We start from the raw sequence: 24,412 nt of genomic DNA, 5'->3' as shown, positions 1-24,412 counted from the left end.
TACTTCTGTTCCTCGGTTTAGGAATCTGAGCACCTTGAGACACAGATGAAGCTGTTTGAAGATCTTGAGTTCCAACAACTGGAGAAGGAAAGTCGCTTGGAAGAAGAGAGGGAGACTACAAGCCAACAACTGCTTAAGAATAAAGGAGACTGCCAAAGAAGCATCGCTCACCGGAAAGTACGTTTATGGGTATATTGCATGGGTGGATTTTGCAGCAGATCTGCAGTAATGCCCCATTCACATGACCATTATGGGGGTCATGATCTGGCCACACAATTGGCAGCCAAATCATGGCCCCATAGTGGTCTATAGCACCTGGTCGCTGTGAGGTGAGAACACAGTGGGGCTCATTTACTAAGGGTTCGTCGAACGCACTTTCTTCGGGTTTCCCGATGATTTCCATTTTGCGCCGAATTGCGTGGTCGTCGGACAAACTGCGGAATTTAAAAAAGGAATTGTGTCGTAAAATCAAGCACTTACAAGCACCGCGAAGAAGCAGGTGAACTACAGCGACGGATGCAGGAACTCGGGCACACGATCTTCGTGAATCGCGCCGGACCCGAATCCATGTAGGACAATGCGCCGCGGGATCAGGACAGGACCGGGTAAGCAAATCTGCCCCAATGTCTCCCCTCTCGGTCACCCAACCGCCATAGGACATGTCCTATGCATAACCGGATCCATGGTGCGGTCACTGTATTGGGGGAGAAAGGGGTGTGCTCACTTCCCCTCCCTACTCTATCCGGCCGTGTGTAACATCTGAGTGAATGAGGGCTAATGCTGCATACGTTACGTGTGGATTGTGCTTGATTTACAACATGCTTAGTGATGCCCAATGTCTGACGTGTATTACTCTCATCTACAAGGAACGCCTGGCGGCCTTGGAGCATCAGGCAAATCAGATTCGCCTCCAAGCATCACAGGACGCCGAACATCTTGGTCAGGAAAGAAGTGCCGCGTTACTGCAGCTACACAAGGTATGGTGAACACACATATAACACCCAGATAACATGGTTGAGAAATGGAGAGAATGGTCATAGGGTCTAGTCCGCATGCTGATTACCACAATAATAGGGCAGGATCTTTTAGCTGAGCATTGGTAAAGATATATTGCTATTTCTAGGGAGCAGAAGTCATTACATAACTCAGCACTAAGTATCAAAAGTTCTCAAAGTCACTGACCATAGTAAAAATAGTTAAATATTGCCAACATATTCTGCAGTGCTGCACACATACATGAATTAACCTCATCCGTTATATCTGCAAAATGTAACCACACATAAACACACACCCAGAAACAGTAGAGAAATATACATCCGATTCTACCAGGTATGACAGGTTTTAGGATACTGGCCTACAACTCTTAGGAGACTTGTGTACTTTCCCTGTCCACACTACGTTCCACACCTAAATGTTCTGTATTTAGGATTGCACAACATGTTCTCATGGTTTTTTTTTGTTTTTTTTTGTATTTTGTGTATTTGCAGGAAAAGGAAAAGTTGGTTCAGTTAGAAAGGAGATATCAAACCTTATCAGGACGCCGGGGATTCTTAAGTGGATCATCTGCCCTTCGAGAGGTAAGAGAGGTCTCTCCCATAGAAAGTTCGATGTGTAGCTTTATGAGATGTTTTGAGATTTGGATAGCCCAAGCAGTATTCGGGAATAGTAAATGCAATGCAGGGCTCGATTGCATGCGCATGTTTTAGAGATGTGTTAGGTTTATCGCAAGGCCAATGTCTATATTTCATGGCTGACATAAATGAGTGCAGTATATTACACGTGAGCTTACATGGTTCGCTGTCAGGTCAGCCATGATTGAGCCGAGGTGAGGAATTTGGCGCTGCGTTGGGATACTTGCGCTGTGCTCAGGAGATCTTCTTCTTTTAGCCTCGTGTACATGGCTGCCTGTTCCCCCATACTCCTACTAGATTACCTTCCCGTCCTCATCCACTTGGCTGCAACACCAAAATCTATATCCTATAATTTCTGCCAAAAACTTTGCGCAAATCTGTAAGGAATCTGCAGCAAAGTTTTTATAAAGAACTGGAGCACTATGTTGCTACTGGATTTTATGTATGCAGTGTAAGCCACATAAATTTTACATAATTTTCAGTGAAAAACTGTATGAACATCCCCTTGTCTTGTGGGTGCACCCCGCTGATATTGGCTGCAGCTGTGACTATGCAGACGTGTGCGGCAGCATGGGATTAGAGGATTATGAAGCTTCCTGCATATACTATTAGTGCCTGGTTTTATTCGCTGCTTTCTCTATGACCTTTGGGGTCTTTATCTTATGCTCCTGTGCTGTGTTCTTCGCTTTTTCTCTGTTTTTTTTTCCTTTCCACTGCTTTACTTGCTTTTAGGAATACCTGTGTGTGGCTGATGCTCTCCGCTTGTGCGGCAGCTCTCCTCATCCCTTCCCCTCTCTCACATCGCTCATAGCTGACTCCGAGGTACAATACAGACTTCTGCTATTAAAATGCTAAAACTGCATGTTTTTTTTGTTATCCTATTATAGGGTTTAAAGGGTTATTGGAGGCTCCTTTACTACTAGTTGCCTATCCAAAATATAGGTCATTAGTAGAGATAAAAGGACCTGAACTTTAGAATCGGCGTCCTCCGTTCGGCAGCTCCATGTAACGCAGACATGTTGCTGATGGGCTTCAGGGCAACCAGATAGGTAGCTAACAACTAAGCGTCTCTGTGATTGGGCAGGTGAACACCCGGTGGACATACCTGGCCAATTACAGCCATGCTTCCCATGAAGCAACACATCCAGGTCAGGCGGAACGCAAGACTCTGAACCTAAATTTCAGGTCTGTCCTTCTAAAGTCATTAGTAGTGCAAATAGTGCAAATCTGTTGTCAGTACTGTATGGACCGGGCGATCTGCTTCTGGCTCTGGCCATAGTGTGGTGGCATAAGGTCACTAGTGCACTCAAATTATTGCCAGTTCGCTATAGGTAGATCATCACTAGTAAAGCAGCCCACAAATCTCCTTTAAATGCAGGTTTTCCAGCATCACAATATAAATAGTATTTCCTTTATGCTAGACCATCAATATCCGTAGGCTCTCAATCGCTTCTGGTGCCAAGTTATGGACCCCCACCGTTTTGATATTGATTGCTTTTCCCAATTCTTTTTAGCCAATGCATGATACATGTTACATGTTACATATGATTCTTTGATAACCTTTTAGTAGTATTTTGGGGGTAAATGCAAATTTAAGAAAAAAAAAGTAAAAATTCTCCCGCCAGAAGAGGGAGCTCTGGAGCTTTCTGCATTCCTAAGATGTATAAGTTGTATTGCAGGTTGAATGACCTTGATTTTTCTCTATCCAGATTTCCTCCAGTCCTTTGCTGTAATCCATGTGCTGTATTTTCTCTAGTACATCACTTTAGACCAACTTCATGACATACTGGGACATATGACTCCAGCCCCTACTCCTCATGTTACTCATCTCGCTGACCGTGGTGCTAAACCTGCCTCTTGTGTCCCTTCCTGTGAAGATCCCTCTCCTATCCATCTCTCCTCTTCATCATCTTCCTCCTCTCCCTCCATCTCTACGGAGGTTTGTTCACCCACATACATACTATGTATAACGCCATATCACCACTTATGCATTTATTCTGATTGCTGGCCTAAATATTTTTATGGATTTTTTGGATTTGTAAATCGGGCTTCAAGTGCAGTGAGGGCGTGCCTAATTTTTCAGATTTGCTTACAGGAGGCTGCAAATGCAGCTGAAATTGCTTCCCAATGATGCCCCTTTAGCTGATATTTTCAGTCTATGCTTGAGTGATGATTGCCCATAAGAAAATTAGGCAAAGTGAACCCGCCACGAGTGCATTTGCAGCACAAGCTAATTTGCATATTCCCTAAAAAAGACAATTATCTATTCATTGCTCTATTAGTTTTTGCCACATATACCGCTCCTATTTATGGTCTTTACTATGCACTGTTATTGATTATAGAGGAATTTAGGACCTGATAGATTCCCTTTTATCATTATTTAAGGGATTATCACAAAAAAAAATATTTAAATAATGGGCCACGTTTTAGGTGTTTAATGTTCGACATATGGATAAACTTGGCACAGTTTTAGATTGTCCAACTTTTCATCTTCTATTTGCTAGGTTAGTTTAAACCATAACAATATTCCAAAATGTGGGTGTACTTTTGGGGTAATTTAGGCCACACGTGTTAGGTAAGATTTTGCAACACACAAAAAAAAGCACAGTGTAACAGTAGTAGAATCTAGTGACAGTAATATTTTGCAACAGCTTGATACTTCTGCAGCTACAAAGTGTGGCACCACCAGGTGTTTCAAGTGTATCACCGTGTTCACGTCCACCTAATGAGCAGGCTACCGGTGGACGTGCATGCTCAGTCACAACTTCTACAACCAGGTCCACTGCAGAACAGCCAATAGTGATGGCTTTCCATCCTGCTTGTCTGGGAAGAAGCTGAACCTTTGTAGTACAGGGTAGTATAGCTCCTCTTTTGGAGGAGTAAGAAGAGACTGTCTACTGCCAGAAGGGGAAGGAGATTGATCTAGACACACACTAGGGAAGCAAAGCATTATTAAAAGTTATTCTGTCCATTCTGTTGTTATGTTTATTCTCTCATCATTTCCCAGCACCTACTCTATCTTCTCATTTCTTGTCCCGCGTCTTCAGGTGGACTCTCTGTCTTGTGAGGTTCACCCTGCAGCACCTGCTCCTGACTTGGAAGAGCGCCCCCAGAAAGTCTCTCCTGATCCTTGTAGCATTCCTCATCCTTCCCCTCCCCCCCTTCCTGCTAAATCTCATACTTCTCGTAAATTCCAGCAGGTAATCTCTTCATGCGGTTTCGGTGATGCTTTGGACCTAGGAAACCAGCGGGGTTAACCTTAAAGAGTGATGTGTTGTGATGATAACCTAGTCCTCCACCATTGACGGACATTGGCTGTAAAGTCAGTAGATGTAAAATCTAGTATCATTGGAGGGATTTGTTGTCATTTGCCTTGTGGCTACTCTTCATGTGTGACTATATCAGACATGATATGATGGTCTGGTTGTCATCTACACATTGGGGCAGATTTACTTACCCGGTCCATTCGCGATCCAGCGGCGTGTTCTTTGCGGTGGATTCGGGTCTTCCGGCGATTCACTAAGGCAGTTCCTCCAACGTCCACCAGGTGTCGCTGCTGTGCTGAAGTCCGCCGAGGTCCGCCAGAGTTCACAATGCTATACTTGGTGAAGGTAAGCCCGTGTCCCGCGACACTTTTTTTTTTGTAAATGCAGCGTTTTTTCCGAATCCGTCGGGTTTTCATATGGGCACGTCCCCCCCCCGATTTCTGTTGCGTGCATGCCGGCGCCGATGCGCCACAATCCGATCGCATGCGCCAAAATCCCGGGCAATACAGGGAAAATCGGCGCAAAACTGAAAAATTTGCGTAACCCGCCGGTAAAACGCGATTCGGGCCCTTAGTAAATGACCCCCATTGTTTCGTGTAAGTGTGAACAGAGCTTAAGTCTACGACTACACAACAGCTTTGGCCTCCTAACGGGAGGACAATGATGTTGCACTTCAACAAATCTAAATCTGACATCAAATCTAATTTTCATTACTTTTTTAAGATTGAAACCCAATGAAATTTGCCATTGCAATGTTTTTTGTTTTTTTTTTTTAACAACAAAATACAACTTTTTCAAAAGTCGAGGGATAGCAATTTGCGAATAAATTACACGATTTTACTTTACATATCCAAAACTTGAAGTTTCCCAGACCTTAGCTCCAGCTTTCGTCCTCTTGCACACCCTAGCTGAATCTCATCCATATCGGGAACCAGCCTGTTCGCACTCTGATGTTTTCACCTAAATGGGTGAATCGTCCAATTGTCTAATCCACAAAAATCAACGAGCGTCTTGTTCAGGAGCTCGGTTACTGGCACCTAACCTGATGGTTTCCGGGTAGCATGATACTAGAGTTCCTATTTACTGTCTATACCGCCAGCATTTGTCAAAGATGGACATCCACTGGAATGACAGCATGGCTTTTATTTATATTTCTACAGTTTTTCCTACACTTGAAAAATCTATGACCTTTAACCTTTTACCCACCCCCGCAGATGTCCCGTTCTCGAACAGAAATCGATAGCGGTGGTGCTACCCTTCCACGGATGAAAACGGTTTCCCCATCATCTTCCCAGTTCTCAATTGCCACCCTTGGCCGCAGTGTTTCCCCTAAGGTAAGTGTCTATAATGCTGTTTTCTTCTGCCCTAATGTATGATTTTTCTCACCTCAAAAAAGAAGCGTTTTTTTTTCCGGCTAATATACTTAGCTCTTCCTCTCTTAGAATACAATTTTGACACAGAATGGCTCAGGCAGCCTTTCCCACGGGTTGGCAGTCACACTACAGGACATCCAGAGCAAGAGACAACTAGCCCTTCAACAAAAAGGTGACGGTCCCCGAGCCACACTATATAGTCATACTAATCCAATTAAGTGCACTCTAATACTACTACTATGACTTGTCACACTCGCAGAGTGTGCCCGTACCTCTGTATATCCTGTCTTAATATACACATTTCCTTTTGTCTTCTAACCTCCCATTCTAAATATCTGCTAAGTGCTTCCAATTCTCCAACAAGTATTAAGTAATAAAAATCAATAACAATATAACAAAATCATATTAATATAACCTTGGAAGAACGTCCTCCTGCTTCAGCCTCTTTTTGCATCCTTACGCTCATTGTGTCTCATCCTTTCCAATTCATTTTCCGATCTGTATGTCTTTTTAGCTGATGACATGACCGTAGAGAAGCCTTTCCTGTCTGAAGTCACAGGTAGCCACAAAGTTTGTTGTGTGTTGTCACTATGTAGTATATGATTGTGGCCGTGTTAGAGTAGTTATTGCTACGTTGCATAACATCTATACGTTACAATTGTACAAGTCCGTGTACAGATGTACCGCGCTCATCATTGGAGGACGCTCCCTGTGTTGGAATGGTATGACAATACGACGGTACTGTATGTGATTACTTTGATAGTAATCCTAAAACAAATGGTGACTTTTCATGAAACTTCTCTCATATCCTCCATTATCAGCAATTCCATAATATAGTACTTTTTCGGACCCATGTCTCACTTTTCTAATAAGATTCGTAGATCAGCCACAGAGAAGTCAAATCCCTCTTGCCTGCTCTATCAGGTTCTCTGAATTATTGGGAGAACAGAGGGACATTTAGGATTTCGGATCAATTCATACACTGAGGCAGCTTTAGTAACCCTGATTAACGACTAAAACACATAAACGTGTTCCGTCTGCGACTCCTGGACCGTATACTGTTTCTGGAATGGGAGTCCAAGCATCACAGTTCTATATGAACCCTGACAACCGTATGATAAGGAAATCATGATCATAGTCTGGTGTGAGGGACTCCATGCATCATATGGACCTTTTAGGATTAATTCATACACTGATGCAGATTTATTGACACTGGTTAAGGGATTAAAACGCACACCTGCGAATGTGAATCCCGGACTGTATACTGTCTTATCATAGTTAATTATGAGCACTTAACAACAGCATGATATAATGATTATAGTTCAGTGTGGGGACTCCATGCATCATATATAACTATGATGCTTGGACTCCTGTCCCCAGAATAGTGTTTGGTATTTGAAATCCGGCCATGTACATGATTCACATTCATGTGTTTTAGCCCTAAGGTCCATTTAACATAGATGAGTCTGAGATACAAAACCCAGCCAGAATCCTACGTATTTGATTTTTATTTAGCCGTGTCGGCAAAATCTGGCCGCCACGCAAACCGAGCTTTACTCGTAGAACTTGGACATGGGTTCTACTAGTTGGGACAAATTCATCCAGACTTTTCACAAAGGCTGATGCTGTATGACCCATCCGGTACTTGGTGTCACAGCCTAGTCTAACTATACTCCCCCAATTTTCGATGCATTTTTGGGTGGTGCCGCTGCATTGTGGCCCATGACCTTTTTTTACTAGTAAATTTCTGCTGTTGTTGGAGACTTATTTTGACATAAGCCTTCAGTGTATATTACAGGCAGTCCCCGGGTTACATACAAGATAGGGTCCGTAGGTTTGTTCTTAAGTTGAATTTGTATGTAAGTCGAAACTGTATATTTTATAATTGTAGCTCCAGACAATTTTTTTTTTTGCCCAAGTGACAATTGGAGTTTCAAAATTTTTTGTTGTAATTGGACCAAGGATTATCAATAAAGCTTCATTACAGACATTTTAAGCTGATTATTGCAATCGGGGACTATAGTAAAGCATCCAGAGAGCTTCACCAGAGGTCAAAGTGGGCAGAGGGGTCCGTCTGTAACTATGAGTCGTCTGTAAGTTAGGTGTCCTTAAGTAGGGGACCGCCTGTACAGGGTATGTGTTGCCCTTCTAGTCCACCAGATTCCTAACAAAACTATATTATGGGATCGCTGATCCTACGGTTCTCTAGGACACAGTCAGGAACCTAAAGAACCTGGGATGATTTTATTAGACTATAAATGGCCATTCATAGAGGATAGTTTCTGTGTTCACAAGGCATAGATGTACATCAAAATACAATTTTGTGGCTTCCATTTGTCTGACCACGTCAAAACCTTACTGGCTATCCAGTCTAGTATCTCTATGTCTGGTCCGCATTGGATGTTGAGGATCATCTTGGATATTTTTCCCTGTTTTTTTGCAGGGCAACAAGTGATAGAAGAGCAGCGCAAGCGTCTCGCCGAGCTGAAGCAGAAAGCGGTGGTGGAGGCGCAGTCACAATGGCAGTCTCTCCATGGGGCGGCCTCTCAGGGCTATCTGCCCATCATGCACCACTCCATCCTGCACCACCAGAGACCTCTGCACCCTCGGGATGACGATCCCTCACACGGATATGACACCCTGAGCTTGGAGAGCTCTGATAGCCTGGATACCAGCGTCTCTACGGGAAATTCAGCCTGCTCCCCCGATAACATGTCCAGGTTGGTTCTCGTAACCTTCTTATCGGTTCATATCGGCGTTAGGTTACATTCAAACACATGTATGGGGGACGTATATACGGCCGATATACGTCCCCCATAGACCGTATGGGAGTGGTACAGTACAGCACACGTATTGCCCCATACTGCTCCGTAGCCCGGGAAAAGATTCTCTTCTCGTGTTACAGCGCCGTGCGCCATATGTTCCTGTGGAGAGGGGTGGGCCTTATTCTCACACTCGTGTTTGTTCCTCTAGTGCCAGCGGACTGGACTTGCTGAAGATAGAAGAAATGGAGAGGATGCTTCTAGAGGCTCATGCTGAGCGGGCAAGACTTGTAGAATCCAGGGTGAGGCGCTGATCTATACTGTGACCTTTATCTTCCCCTGAGCAGGTGCCGGACATAGCACTAGTACATTTACCCCTACACGACTGCCATACGCCTGCGTTATGTGCCTAATTGCACATAACGGGGGGGGATTTATCATATATCGGGCATGTTCCCCCTGTTGCGACGGATACATCAAAAGACTTAGACCTCATTGCAGAGCACTGGTCCACTCTGTTGGCGGCTGCACCCCCTTCACAACCCCTTTTACGCCCACATTGCATGGAAGTGGCATAGTCACAAGAGTGATTGCAATTTCTTGCATTGGGCAATAAATTGTGATTATTTCAGTGCTTCTACACCAAAGAACTGGCATAAAAGCACTGATGAATCACCCCCACCATGTGCAGATAGCATGTGTATAAACATCATGGGACTTTAAATGGTTACATATCTTCTGAACAGAGTTCTCTCTCATATTAAAAAAGAGAATTTCCACTTTTAATATGGCACCAGAATTGTGTTTGTAGGCGCCATAGAACCATTCAAAAATGTACAGCTTCCTTTTCCGACTGTAACTCAAACTGTGAATATCTCTGGTTCTGTGGCACCTAGAAATAGTCCTGGTGCAGTATTAAACAGGAGAATAATATTACACCAGAAATATATTTCTAGGTGAAGGAAGAAGTAGCTAGAGGAAGACAGAGGAGACAGTTTGCAAAAGTACAAGCACCCTCTGCATCTGTAGCTGAACCTGGGGAATGGCACTGTACATATTTTTAACATAGTTTGGTAAAGATTTATTCAGTTTTACTATTTATTAAAAACCATTAAGGAGAACAATGACAAAAAGCTTTTTTTAAAAAATATTTTTAGTCTTTGTTAATTCCTTAAAGAAAGGCTTTTCATTAATAAATTTATAATATTGTCACAGGAAAAAAAATTATTTGTAAAACAGTGGTCCACAAACTTTCTGCATTTTCTGCACTGGACCGACTGCAGGGACTGAGATGGGTAACCCCCTTACCATGATCCCTTGTAAAAAAAAAAAAAATACCCCATATCTAACCCCAACCCACGTAAAGTGCCATTTGCATCAGCCCCCTGTCTAAAATGCCCCCTTGTCTGCAGCTGTCCCCTTTTCTGTAGCCCCTCCTGATGCGCCTATTTCTGTTGTCTGTTTATATATGAAAGGGGCTACAGAAAAGGGGACACTTAAACAAACTTTAGAGAAATGAAATGTGCACAGCAGAGCCCTATCCCCCCATTAATGAAATGTGCACAGCAGAGCCCTACCCCCCCATTAATGAAATGTGCACAGCAGAGCCCTACCCCCCCATTAATGAAATGTGCACAGCAGAGCCCTACCCCCCCATTAATGGAATGTGCACAGCAGAGCCCCCCAATTAATGAAATGTGCACAGCAGAGCCCCCTTCATCCCCCCCTCCCCATTAATGAAATGTGCACAGCAGAGCCCCCTTCATCCCCCCTCCCCATTAATGAAATGTGCACAGCAGAGCTCCCTTCCCCCCCCCCCTCCCCATTAATGAAATGTGCACAGCAGAGCCCCCTTCATCCCCCCCATTAATGAAATGTGCACAGCAGAGCCCCCTTCATCCCCCCCTCCCCATTAATGAAATGTGCACAGCAGAGCCCCCTTCATCCCCCCCCTCCCCATTAATGAAATGTGCACAGCAGAGCCCCCTTCATCCCCCCCCTCCCCATTAATGAAATGTGCACAGCAGAGCCCCCTTCATCCCCCCCATTAATGAAATGTGCACAGCAGAGCCCCCTTCATCCCCCCCTCCCCATTAATGAAATGTGCACAGCAGAGCCCCCTTCATCCCCCCCTCCCCATTAATGAAATGTGCACAGCAGAGCCCCCTTCATCCCCCCCCTCCCCATTAATGAAATGTGCACAGCAGAGCCCCCTTCATCTCCCCCCTCCCCATTAATGAAATGTGCACAGCAGAGCCCCCTTCATCCCCCCCCTCCCCATTAATGAAATGTGCACAGCAGAGCCCCCTTCATCCTCCCCCTCCCCATTAATGAAATGTGCACAGCAGAGCCCCCTTGGAAAAAATACGGCTATTCAGACGCGCCTGATGGTCGGGGACCACTGTAAAGCATTTCCAAAGATATTGTCACAAATATTGTCCTGCATGTTTATCCTCCGCATTTATTTGCAGGAACGCGAAGTCGAGGCACGCAAAAGAGCACTAGAAGACGAAAGGAGGAGAAGGAAAGAGCTAGAGAAACGTCTCCAGGACGAGACATCCCATAGACAAAGACTGGTGGAGAAAGAGGTCAAGATGAGGGAGAAGCATTTCTCGCAGGTCAGGACCTCCCCCCCCCCCCCCCCCCACCTCCTATATATGTGTCTCTCCGTCCAGCACTTTACTAACTTCTCTCTCTGCGTTCACTTCTAAGGCGCGACCCCTCACGCGTTACCTCCCTATACGCAAAGAAGATTTTGACCTGCGCACTCACATTGAGTCTTCAGGCCACGTGGTGGATGCTTGTTCTCACGTTATTCTAACCGAGAAGATGTGTCGGGGATTCCTGACCAAGATGGGAGGGAAGATCAAGTCGTGGAAGAAGCGCTGGTTTGTGTTTGATCGCATGAAGCGCACCCTGTCCTATTATGTTGGTAAGTGGCCTCCTCCTGTTAGTCTGTGGGTTGTAACTGGATACAAACCTTTTCCCTAATTGTCTCGTCTTGCCCCCCCCCCCCCCCCGCCCCCTCCCCTCTATATTCTGGACTACTAGTCTGTTTTAGCACTATTCAGCTGTCTCCCTGAATTATAATCTGACATCTTTTTAATAACATGGGATCTACACCCATTTGTAGAAAAATGGGGGGTTCTCCTTTTTATACCAGCTCTGCGGACCAAACAGAGGACCCAATCCATCATCATCCATCGGCAATTAACCTCACCTACTTTAACTTCCTGATCTGACAGTATGATATATCCTGGAGATGAGCCTTTTACCACAATTCTCTGGGTGTGACTGTAACAAGGGGGAATAGACTAAGTGTTTTGCACACAAAGCTAGAAGGGATTCTTTACTGTAAAAGCGGATATACCATTCAACGCTCCTTCAGAAACAATAATTCTGTTGAATTTACTTTTTAACCCCTATGTTCAGTAACTATATCAAGGAAGAACCCACCATATTTAGAGCTTTGTACCCTTATATGGAAAGGATTATTCACAGATAGTTGTTCAAATATGGAGCTTTCTTCCAGAGGTAGTCATCATTGTAAAATTACTTTAGCAACGTAAAACTCAGGACTGTTACTATAACTGGAGAGGAACAAATACGTGTGGAGGCTTCTACACCAACATTGACGAGATTCTTTACTGTAACAGCAGTGGGACAATGGAATTCTCTGGAGACATTTCATATAGAGAATTCACTTTTAACTGTAAAAGCAGTGATACTTTGGAACACAATCACAAGTAGTTGCTATTATTTTAACCTCTGGATTTACCAATAACAAGGGGGAATTCACTACATTTAGCCATTTCTACAGTAACTTAGAAGGGATTATTTACTGTAAGAGCAAAAAGGTTATGCCACACTCATATTGACCTGGTGAGTTTTATTTAATTCTATATTCAGGATTGTAACTATATCAAGGGGCAGCCCGCTACATTTAGAGGTTTGTACTCTTATATGGAAAGGATTCTTTACAGTAAGAGCATTGAGATTATGAAACTGTCTTCCAGAGGTAGTTGTCATGGTAAATTTAGCTTTTTCACCATGGACTGTAAATGTATCCAGGGTGAATCTGCTTTATTCGTTCCTTTCTTTGGATCCACATTACAGGATAATAGGATGAACTATATGGATGGATGTCTTTTAGCTTTACAGCCTTGGTTGCTATGTTACCTTTGCAGAGTATTTCTGCATTCTTTATTCTCGCTCATTGTTTCTTTTAGTTGCTTTACGATCTTTTTTTTGTTCTGTTTTGCAGACAAACATGAAGCAAAGCTGAAGGGCGTCATCTACTTCCAAGCAATAGAAGAGGTTTATTATGACCATCTCAGAAGCGCAGCCAAGGTAATGGAGTCCGGCCTCGCTCCGCCGCACTCCTTGTGCATCACAGATAGAGGAAATGTATAAGTAACGTCTTCTCTATCCCTACAGAAAAGAATTTTTAACCTCAGTCTGGCTTCTGTACGTATATTGCATCCCAAGCCATTCCTGTACTTGTCCACAAACCTGACTGTGCTAAGATAATCCCAATGACAAGTGCACCCTAGAAATAACCCCAGGACGTGTCTTATGTTTCTGTGATGATGCTTTGTCCTCTGGTTTTTTTTAATATTAACAGCATGTTAACTGTCCTAATAACCTCTAGCCCCGGTTATGTGACCTGCTGATGTGTTATCCACTGTTCCTGATGCTTACCGCACACACTATGTATTGTCCTTGGCACCAGCGATGCATGGATCTCTGTATGTCATCTATGCTGGACTGTCCCAGCGCGCACCAGAAATTACACTGCAGGGATTCACGTCCGGGTCTGCATGGAGTAGACCCTGACCGCACAATGGCCCATTGCTAATGAATGGAACTATACACACATGGTGGTGTGAATCTGCCCCTACAATGTATGTCAAGTATTTTGGGCAGTACATGACTCTCACTACCAGGGGTGTAATTAAGGCCCCGTTCCCATTTAAAAGAAATATACCATATATACGCGAGTATAAGCCTAGTTTTTCAGCACAAAAAAATTTGCTGAAAACCCAAACTCAGCTTATACTCGAATAAAAAAAATATAGGTTTTACCAGGTTTTTGTCGTAAAATTAGTTATTACTTCTACTTGGGTCGGCTTATACTCGAGTATATACGGTACATATTTGTAATACTCATACATGCAAGTTACAATGGCACATTTGTGCTCTTAAGCGCACACATATAGAGCATATACACACACAAACAGTGTCATATACCAACATAGAGCATAGATACATACAAATATGTATATACACAGACAAAACGCCAAATATCACATATGTCATATACATATTGAGCTGTACAATGTGCACATCCTTCACTCTTTAATGTGTCAGGTCAAATGACAGGGTCCCCTGACACTGGGCCCCATAGCAGCTTCTGTGGCTGCTACCACTGTAGTTACGCCCCTGGTCACTCAGTCCATTCCAACAGTGAGTTTTGTATATCTAAGAGGTTTTCCCAGATATTGCCCAAAAATTTGGCCCATTTTATTAATGCACAGCCTGTCAGCTAATGGCAGCATGGAGGAGGATGGTGCGGACTGATGCAATGTGCTACATGGACAAGTAAGGAAAGTGCAATTGCTAGACATGAGAAAATGAGTTCAATGAGGGCATTTATTATATGCCGGCGTGTGATGAAGTCTCTGCTCTTTGGCGCTGCTGGATACATCAGGAGGCTTAATATATCCACCTGGTCCTGCCTGGCATAGAATTGTGCTATAGCCTGCAAACTTTCAGAAACTAAGTAGGGAAAAATCTGAAAATTGTTCCTCTTGTATTATATAGATGTAGCTTACAGTGTGGTGTGAAAATTGCCCATTACCACTAGGGTCTGTGTCTCTCTATCTTCTGTATCTTCTGTATTTGTTAAATATCAACGTCTCCAGAGCGGATGGAGGATGGCGGTGTAAAAACCAGCCTGGGAATTTCTATCTTAATGTTTTTTATGTTTTATTTAAAGGAAATCTACCATTTGTTTTTATGCATTATAAACCAAACATACATTGAGAATGTTGCAGCTACACTGATGCAGAAACATATCTTGTTTAATCCCTGAACCAAGTGGTTTTGCTGAAAAAACTATTATAAAATTATGTTAATGAGGCACTGTCACTCCTTTGGCTGCCCCGGATCTTCTCCTCACCCTAATTATGCACTGCTCCAGCCTTGTGCCCAGCATAAGCCGAGAATACGATATCACTGTGTTGTCCCTGACAGGCAGAAATAATCAATCGCTGTACCATCCCCCAGCTGCTGTGTGTGAGTCATCCCAACTCAGGTTGATTAGTCCTGTCTGGACAGTTCAGGAAACTCCTGTGAATGTGGAAGTAATGTGTTTATGAACGGCAGCCAGGGCACCCAGCTTTTCCAAGGTCCTGAATTTTAGTTGTTTTTTTGAGCAAAACCACTCGTATCAGGGATAAAACGAGATATGTTTCTGCATCCATGTAGCTACAGCATTCTCAAGGTATGTTTGGTTCACAATGCATTAAAACAAATGATAGATTTCCTTTTAATCACATTTCTCCTAAGTGGATGTAGTGTTGCATGTGTGTGTTGTATTGGAGTAGTACTTACCTTATTATATGGCGTTTGAGTGCCTGTACAGTGTATTGCTCCGTGATGTGTCAGTACAGTGCATGTATATGTCTTCTGGGACTGCCACGGGAGGAGTCCTGTATGAACCAAATGCTACTTACATCCCTATGTTTACATTGGGAATACTTATATAATGGGATAGGTCTACAGTATCCTAGGTCAGACCCCACCGATGCGGAAATGTTCGGATAAGAGCTACGACCTCTTCATTGCATAACCAGTGTAGTGCCAAATATTGCATGCTGGCTGTGCTCGGTACTGCAGCTCCCGCCCTAGTAATGGGATGCGATCTGATCACCCCCCCCAGCAATCCTAGTAATTAAATATCTATTGAGGGATATCTACTCCATTAACAAGACACTATTACACAGCCGCTATTTAGATGAGTGGTAAAACTCACTGTCTACCACAATTTGCGTCTTAGTCGCCCTTTGCACTAACACCTCTGTGAAATTCCTAAAATCCTGTACAATAGTCCAAGCCATTCATATATTTTTTTTATTTTTTTTCTGTATTTGGTTTGAGGTTATAGCCATGGAAGTTCTGCATCCTACAAGGTAATAAGGGGGGGGCGGAGTAAGTGTTCACCACATGAATACAGCTGACTCAACTATGAGTCTAGTGTTTACTCTGAGCTATCCTGCTAGTGAAACTGCAAAGAATAATCTTGGCGGATTAGGAAAAAACTGCCAAATTAAATAATGAATTGAAAGCGACTCTTACCGTGATGCCAGATACTACAGTGATTTCACGTGATAGTAGTACCAAACATTACACAGTGTTATTGGTTCATACACGACGCCCCGGCTTGTATACATGGACACTTCACCCGATAAAAGGAAATGTTACCTCACAATCGGACATTACGGTTTTTCTATGATTTTTTGAGCCTAGTCCGTATGCATGAAGTAGAGGTGTCGGTTGTGTACGTAGAAGGTGTCCACGTATATGAGCTCTTGGTGTGTAAGTCACTGTCTATACAGATGTGGCTCTGGCCTGTATCATTACTTTGCACTGAACTCCTCTCTTGTCCTCTATAGCAGATATCCGATTTTCTGTCTGTTCCCTTGTTGAAGGAGGTGGGTGAGAGTGTGTCTATATAGTGTTACCTGTAGATTACTGGTTGAGGAAAATTCACACACATACACACAAGTTTAAAGGGATTGTCCACTTTCAGCAAAAAATTGATATTGTTGGCGCAATGAAAAGTTATACAGTTTTCCAGTATACTTTCTAGTCCCTGGTCATGTGATGTCACACAGGTGCACTGCTCGTTATATCACAGAGAGTAATTCAAGCTGTTTGTTATAACGAGCCGTGCACCTGTGTGACAACACATGATCAGGGATATAACGAGTTGAGCACCTGTGTGACATCACATGATCAGGGGTATAACGAGCCGTGCTCCTGTGCACATGACCAGGGATATATAACAAATCCTATAATGTGTATTTCCCAAGCAAGACAATTGTAGGTTGCTCTTCATTATATCAGGCTGAGGATTAGGCCTATTGCCACTAAATCGAGCTGATCTTCTATGTATTTTTTTTCCCTCTTTACATACAAAAATTAACATGGGAATTAAATCTCAGATGTGAATGGGGTTGAGGAAACTTCTTACAATTTCCTGACTGATTTGACTGCCAAAAGTCTGTCAGATCAGATACGTGTGAACAGGGCCTTACATTTACAGCCGCACTTCAGCTACTGATTCAAGTTTTTACATGGAAAAATGTACTGAATCCGCTCCTTTCCGTGTCTCTTCAACAGAGTCCAAACCCGGCTCTGACATTCTGCGTGAAAACTCACGACCGGCTGTATTATATGGTAGCCCCTTCCCCCGAGGCCATGCGTATCTGGATGGACGTGATTGTGACGGGAGCGGAGGGATACACGCAGTTCATGAACTGATGCGGAGGATGGACTCGGTGCTCATCACTGTTACACGCTCCTCAGGAACCACAATGAAACTATGAGAAGAGAGAATCTAAGAATGCCATGTATTTTATTATTCTATGGACTCGATGTAATAAAACACATCTGTTTTTATTGGTTTGTACATTTTTCAGGTAAAGTATTATCCTCCATATTGTCATGTATGAGGTTGTGTTGTCTCCATGTATCTATTGCTTGTGCTACAAGGATTGGAGGAATCTATGTATAAGGCGATGTGCGTGTGTATGTATATATATATCGAATTATCACCAGAGGTCAAGACAAGATGGCGCTATGTACGTGTTACCATTGGATTTGTTGATCCTGGATTGTGCCAATATCGATTTTTCTCTCTCCGATACTTGTGCGCTCCATGGCGCTGTGGAGTCATTGTTACGGCAGAAGTATCTCCCATGTAATATGGAAGTCACTTGTATGTGCAAGAATGTGCTAAGGAGAGAAAAGATGGACGTCCTCCTGCAGAAAGCCGCTCCTCTCCGCTGTATCGGGCAGCAGAACCCGCTCTCCTCTGTCTCTACATATTCCAGTTTTTTACTAGTGTTATTTTGCATCTTGGCCCTTGTTCACATTATATTTTTTAATCTTCTTTTTAACAACTAACCTATAGGTTACAAAAGTATAAGTTAATGCATACTTGTAAGGCTGCGTTCACATCCTATTTAATGTATATGCAGGTTGTATACATTAAAGTAAGGCTACTCCTTGGTTCCCATTGTGAAAAGCATACAGTTTTAACATATACATTTTTATTAAAAAATTGTATGCTGTTTTGGGTTTGTTTGTGATATTTGCTACAATTTAGCCTTAAAGGGGTTTTAATGGGGCCCTGGTGGTGTAAAAATGAACAACATCTATTTACTTCGGTCATTAACTCCGCTCCGTTCCCTCAGTGGTGAAGGTGCATCGACAGTGCACACCCGCTACGGCCTGTGCGCTGTTGGGAGGTGGCACGCTGGATCGGAGGGAAGGTTATTTCTTTTACACCATCTGGGGCAATTGAATTTTAAGCAAACTCGGATACATGTTGTATAATGTAAAAATTAACTTACTTGTCCCCATAGTCTAATGTCTGCTCCTGATTCTCCCGATTTTAGCTCTTGTCCTGACATGCCATTCAGTGTTTTGGGTGTAGTGAGTGGCACTGAGGCCAGTGTTTGGCTGACGGAAACGCGAGCTGTAGGAGCCAACATGGGAAGAGAGGGGTCAGATGAGTTTATTTCGGGTATTATGATTTAGATTGTGAGCCCTTGTTGGGTCAGTGACCGATGATGATGATGATGATGGATAAATCGTATACGCGTGATGTGAACAGGGCCTAAAGTCAGGGCACATATATGCTGCTGTGCCTTTAAGGGGAAAAAGCTTAAAATGACAACTTGTCGTCTATTCCTAGTATATGTGGTACGTGACTGATCCCACCATTGGGACCCCCATCAAACACAAGAGTGGGGGGATCCTGTGTTCCCTCTGTGAGGCCGGAGGAAGGATATATTCCTCCCTCTTCCAGTCTTGAGCATAACCACCACATCATCGGCCCGGTGTAACGGTACCAGCTCCACCCCATGTTTCCTCGCTTGGTGCTTGCTTCAGTTTTATTAACAGAGTGTTATGTTTTTTAGCCTCGTACCAGTTTTACCTCTACCTGGCGTTTTTTATATCTGTATATTTTTAATATCTAATTATTTTCGAGCCTGAGTTCCAGTGATCCAGTCTCTTCTATGACAAGCCGGCCGTGTGGATGATTCATGGCCGCACCAGATACATATAGAAATCTATATTATTACCAAGGACACCTTCTGTTGTGTTACTCCTTTATACCACTTGTGCCTTTTACCTTTATATTCAGTTCATCAGAAAGCCTTCAGTGCATATGGAGCATCGGTTTCAGCAGCCATCTTTATGTTCACGGCAGGATCGTTGTGTTGGGGGGGGGGGGGGCTCTTTTTTGTTTGTTGTTTTTTTTTCTTTTATTTCGCTGTTGTGTGAGGCTCCCTTGTGGGCCAGAGAGAATCACTGACTGTATATACACTACAGAATGTGTACCAGAGGATGGACATTTACACTCTTGTTGACAAATCATCTTGAAAGTGGAACGAGTCATTATATCCCAATATTTATACCCTGTCCTTATCATATCACATTTATTCCTCAATAAAAGGGAGGTGACCAAAAACCTTTTTGTCAGTCTTTTTATTAGATATGATGGAAGCTGAGGAGATTTACTAAAAAAAAATGGTATACATGCAGAAGGGAGGGGGGGGTGGCTTTTTTGTAATGTATTCAGGGGGGGCTGGATATGAGTTAATTTACCAAAAATCTAAGTTCCAAATATGGACGTCACCTCACCCAAGCTGCTTCTTGCCTCATGCTTGTGGATAGTAACATTGTATCTTTTAACTTCTTTTTATTGTAGGTACAATATGTCATAAAGTATAGGATCCATTTAATATTCTGCACGCGTTTCGGCTCTCGTGAGCCTTTTTAAAAAGCTATCATCTATTAATAGTTCTGCTCCACAGATGGAGGGGCATGTGATGTCTATCTGACCGTGAACAATCGCCCTGCCAGGACCTTATGATGGCATTAAGATCCTGGCAGGGCGATTGCTCATGGACAGTTAGAGATCACATGAACTAATCCAGCTCATCGGAGTTGCAAAGTACAACTAAACAGTCTTATATCTGACTAGTAGAGATAAGCGGAACCACAATGTAGGGTGGACCCGACCTGCAAGTCTGGCATTCAGTCTCCCACCCGACGGTACCTGAACCAAACTTTTTCTCGTATGAACTCGACTTGATCCGCTTATCAGGTATCTGGTATCTGACTTATCTGGTATCAATACTGAGAATAAAATAAATTTTTTTTTTAGATATTTAATAAATATTCTGTACAAAGATCACATGAATGCTCAGCCAAGTGTGCATGTGTATAAACCGCTCCAGTGTTAATCACCAACATATTATATATTTTTACCTAATATCCTGTGCCCCCCCCCTTCCCCCACACAATTTCACACACATTACAGACCTACGGTATGCTTAATGTCGGTGATAACATTAGAGCTGTCTGTACACATGCACACTTGGCTGAGCATTTATGTGATCTTAGTACAGAACTGGACAGCTGGAAGCTTATCCATCCTTAGAAAACATAGAATCAGGCATGTTAAAATTCAACATGCCCAATCCCCCCCCCCCTCCTCCCTATATCGACTGCAGTAAACAGTGAGGACCATACCAAACAGATTAGAGGCCACATCTATGAGAACTGTGAATGTGTTATACATTTATATAGCAATAAAATTACTATAAGTGGCATATAATATAGGATTTCCACTATGAATACAATTAGAGGGAATTATGGGGATTCAGGAGGGTCACGCCATGGACATTATTATTTACTTGTTATGGTGACCAGTATAATGGTTGCCCGATCTGCTACAGTTCACGATACTAATGTCATCAGGAAGCTGAACGAGATGAGTAGCAGAGATGAGTAGCAGAGGTGGGCGCAGCTACCGACATCTATTTAATGATCACCAATGAATTCTGACATTGGAAAGTCTTTGAGCATAATCGGTACACAGTTTCACCAACAACCGTTACAACTACGGAAGGTGAAGATGATCAAAATTATACAAAATGCCATTTGGCAGTCTTAAGGATTTTGGATACATACAAGTGTTCCTATAAATATCTTAAGCACAAAGACTCAGGGGGAGAATTATCATAAGTCTTTTAGAGCAGAAATGTTCTAGTTACACATGGCAACCAATCAGAGCTCAGCTTACATTTTCCCACAGCTGTTTATAAAATTAAAGCTGCGCTCTGATTGGTTTCCATTGGCAACTAGAACAGTTTTACCTCAGATACTTGATGATAAATCTCCCCCGAGGTAAAACTGTTCTAGTTGCCCATGGAAACCAATCAGAACGCAGCTTTAATTTTATAAACGGCTGTGGGAAAATGTAAGCTGAGCTCTGACTGGTTGCCATGGGTAACTAGAACAGTTTTACCTCAGATACTTGTTGATAAATCTGCCCCATAGTACACAATTTTTTTGAAGTTTGATCACCTTCAGCTTCCATAACTGTCAGAACAACTGTACACTCATCTCTTTAAGCCAGTGATGGTGAAGCTTTCAGTGGCCGAGTGCCCAAGCTACAGCCAAAAAAACAAATTTATCACAAAGTGCCGACACACCAATTTAATAAGCAACTTTTTGCTCCCTACTCTGCCACAGCGTTCCATTGTATTGGCATCTTGGGGACAACAGTACTGTATAAAGAAGAAAAATTGTATTATCATTGTAACTTCCCTCCAGGTTCCCCTTGAACAGGAACAATCAAGGGGCAGGAGCTCCAATAACAATCCAGCTGTGTCCACACCTCCTGGATCCTCGTGTAGTCCCATGGCTGCCCAGGACTGCAGGAGGAAGCCTTTAGTCACACAACATGTCTGGCAAACCTGGTGATGGCCTGGATGCCCACAGAAATGGCTCTCAGTGCCACCTCTGGCATCCATGCCATAGGGCAATGATGGCGAACCTTTTAGGCACTGAGTGCTAAAACTACACGCAAAAGCCATATATTTTTCACAAAGTGCCAAATGCCTATTTAAAGTAACTCACAGGTTTCAAACGTATTGGCGCCCTGATGACACCAATACAAGAGAAAGAAGGAGAAATAAGATTGTTATTGTAGTTTCCCTCTTAACAGGATGAATCATGGGTCCGGAGAAGAGGCTACAATGATCATCAAGCTCTGTCCATACCTCCTTGATTCAGGTCTTGAGTCCTGAATGTTGACCTTTGTGTTGGGCGATGGCCTGGGTGCCCAAAGAGAGGGCTCCGAGTGCCAACTCTGGCACCCGTGCCATAGGTTCACCACCACTGCCGTAGTGTCATCATCACTGCTCTAAGCCCTTCTCATATCCTGATATTGCTGTGGAGAAGATTTAAGACATCTTAAGCTGGGTTTATCTATCACACATCCAGATGATATGTCATAAATCTCTGATAGATGCAGGTCAACTTCTCACTTGGGTCCACCAATCCACATTTCACCTGGTAATGTGGGCCATGGCAAGTGCCCATGTCTATTGTATGGTCTCTACTTTCACCTGAATGGATGCCATGGACAGGGCTGCCATCAGGGAGGGTTTAGTGTGACTGTGTTCAATGGGGCCCCAAGGAGGAGAAGGGGCCCCTAGTCACAGAAAATTATCCTCCCTTCCCAGGAGTCGGGTGTGGCATGATTCACTAAGATCGTCCGCCGGAGTTTACCTGCTTCTTCCCGGTGCTTCTAAGTGTTTGTCTTGCGACACAATTCTAAAAGTTAAATCTTGCGCGTTGTCCGACAACCCGTCTCCCGATTTCTGTTGCATGCAAGCTCGATCCGATGCGCCAAAATCTCGGGGCAATTCGGCGCAAAACGAAAATCGTCAGGAAACCCGACGAAAATGCGTCCGACGGACCCTTAGTTAATGAGCCCCAATGTGTAGCAGTACTTAGTACCATAATAATATGTAGATATTTCTAAATAAGGTCTAAAGGCTAGCCATGAGTGATTTTGACTTAAAGGGTATTCCCACAAAAATAAGATTCTTAAATATACTCGGGATAACAAAATAGCACATTCTCTAAGTCACTGTTATTAAAAAAAATGCAGCATTTCACAGATATAAGTCCAACTTGTCTCTATCAGTCCTGATGTATACAATTTTGGTTGTCCCTGGATATGACCATAAATCTTCTGACTATGGTCGGATTCTTCTAATAACTTCTGCTGTCTGCACACTGCAGTGCTCTTTGCCTCCAGCCCCTCCCCTGCATTACAAGACCAGCTCAGACACAGACATTTCCTGCCGGCAAGCAGCAGTGTGCAGAGACTTACTCCACTAGCTACAGATAAGGTCTTTATAGCAGAGCTGATTATGTGTTTTATTGATTAGGTGAGGGAGCAGTGCTGACAGTGTCATTGTGTTTTATATCCATCTCATGGATCTCATCATCTCATCTCTGATCTGTCTCATCTCTCTGTCTATGTGTCAGATACTAGTGAATGTTCAGAAGCTAAAAGAAAGAGTACCCTGTACCCTGATAATCTAAGCATATGGTCAGCTCACAGCATCTCATAACACAGAGTAATCATGTAGTGTCTGGAATCTTACACTGACCATCTGTGAGTTATAGGAGCTAAAACAGCAATAAAACTGAGTAAAATTATAAAGTAAGGGATTAGAAATTTACTTTTATTGTGTAAACATCCCATGGGGATTAAAATTTGAGAACTTTCTTTTAGGGGGAAAACCCCTTTAAATACTGGTCCATCATGTGGAATGACCATGACTTTTGTTTTATTAAAGGGGTTATCCAGTATTCATTACTGAAGGATGTTATTTACTAACTTGCTTCATTTTTTAAATTATTCATCTCCTTTGAGGGACTAGGACTGCAGTGCAATGATACTCCAGGTCACATACTATGGGGGAGACTTAGCAGTGTCTGAGAGCAGAACTGTTCCAGTCATCCATGGCATCCAGTCGTCAGAATTTAGCTATCATTTTCCCACCGCTGTTTATAAAATGTAAAATTATAAAGCTAAACTCTGATTGTTTTCCACAGGCAAATAGAACAGATAGGCTCTCAGATACTTCTGATAAGTCTCCTACTGCGTCAGCTACACAGCAGATGAGCATACAGTGATGGGTATGCAACAATTAGTATGCTCTTCCGTGACTGAGGGGGCTGGATGTCTTAAGTACACCTGCATGATTCCAGACCCC

At 43.2% G+C, this 24,412-nt stretch overlaps 1 protein-coding gene across 16 annotated transcripts in view; it reads left to right on the top strand.

Moving 5' to 3' along the window:
* The window catches only part of PHLDB1 (pleckstrin homology like domain family B member 1), a 92,869-nt gene extending 74,500 nt beyond the window's left edge, over positions 1 to 18,369 (top strand). For 5 of the 16 annotated variants that reach the window (XM_072155554.1, XM_072155545.1, XM_072155553.1 and 2 more), the window contains 16 exons: positions 22 to 177; positions 867 to 977; positions 1,488 to 1,577; positions 3,388 to 3,570; positions 4,679 to 4,831; positions 6,112 to 6,231; positions 6,340 to 6,442; positions 6,785 to 6,829; positions 8,714 to 8,990; positions 9,244 to 9,334; positions 11,504 to 11,650; positions 11,745 to 11,964; positions 13,297 to 13,382; positions 13,470 to 13,499; positions 16,709 to 16,747; positions 17,439 to 18,369. In XM_072155554.1, coding sequence (XP_072011655.1) covers positions 22 to 177; positions 867 to 977; positions 1,488 to 1,577; positions 3,388 to 3,570; positions 4,679 to 4,831; positions 6,112 to 6,231; positions 6,340 to 6,442; positions 6,785 to 6,829; positions 8,714 to 8,990; positions 9,244 to 9,334; positions 11,504 to 11,650; positions 11,745 to 11,964; positions 13,297 to 13,382; positions 13,470 to 13,499; positions 16,709 to 16,747; positions 17,439 to 17,579 — 1,992 coding nt within the window. In that variant the 3' untranslated portion in view covers positions 17,580 to 18,369. Of the gene's footprint in view, positions 1 to 21; positions 178 to 866; positions 978 to 1,487; positions 1,578 to 2,363; positions 2,454 to 3,387; positions 3,571 to 4,678; positions 4,832 to 6,111; positions 6,232 to 6,339; positions 6,443 to 6,784; positions 6,830 to 8,713; positions 8,991 to 9,243; positions 9,335 to 11,503; positions 11,651 to 11,744; positions 11,965 to 13,296; positions 13,383 to 13,469; positions 13,500 to 16,708; positions 16,748 to 17,438 lie in introns of all 16 variants that reach the window. The other 11 variants (XM_072155552.1, XM_072155551.1, XM_072155543.1 and 8 more) reach the window with 10 other exon arrangements.
* The last annotated feature ends 6,043 nt before the right edge of the window (positions 18,370 to 24,412 follow it).

Source organism: Engystomops pustulosus, chromosome 6 (genome assembly GCF_040894005.1).
Source record: "Engystomops pustulosus chromosome 6, aEngPut4.maternal, whole genome shotgun sequence".
Taxonomy (NCBI): Eukaryota; Metazoa; Chordata; class Amphibia; order Anura; family Leptodactylidae; genus Engystomops; species Engystomops pustulosus.
This window is presented reverse-complemented; position numbering and strand designations above follow the sequence as displayed.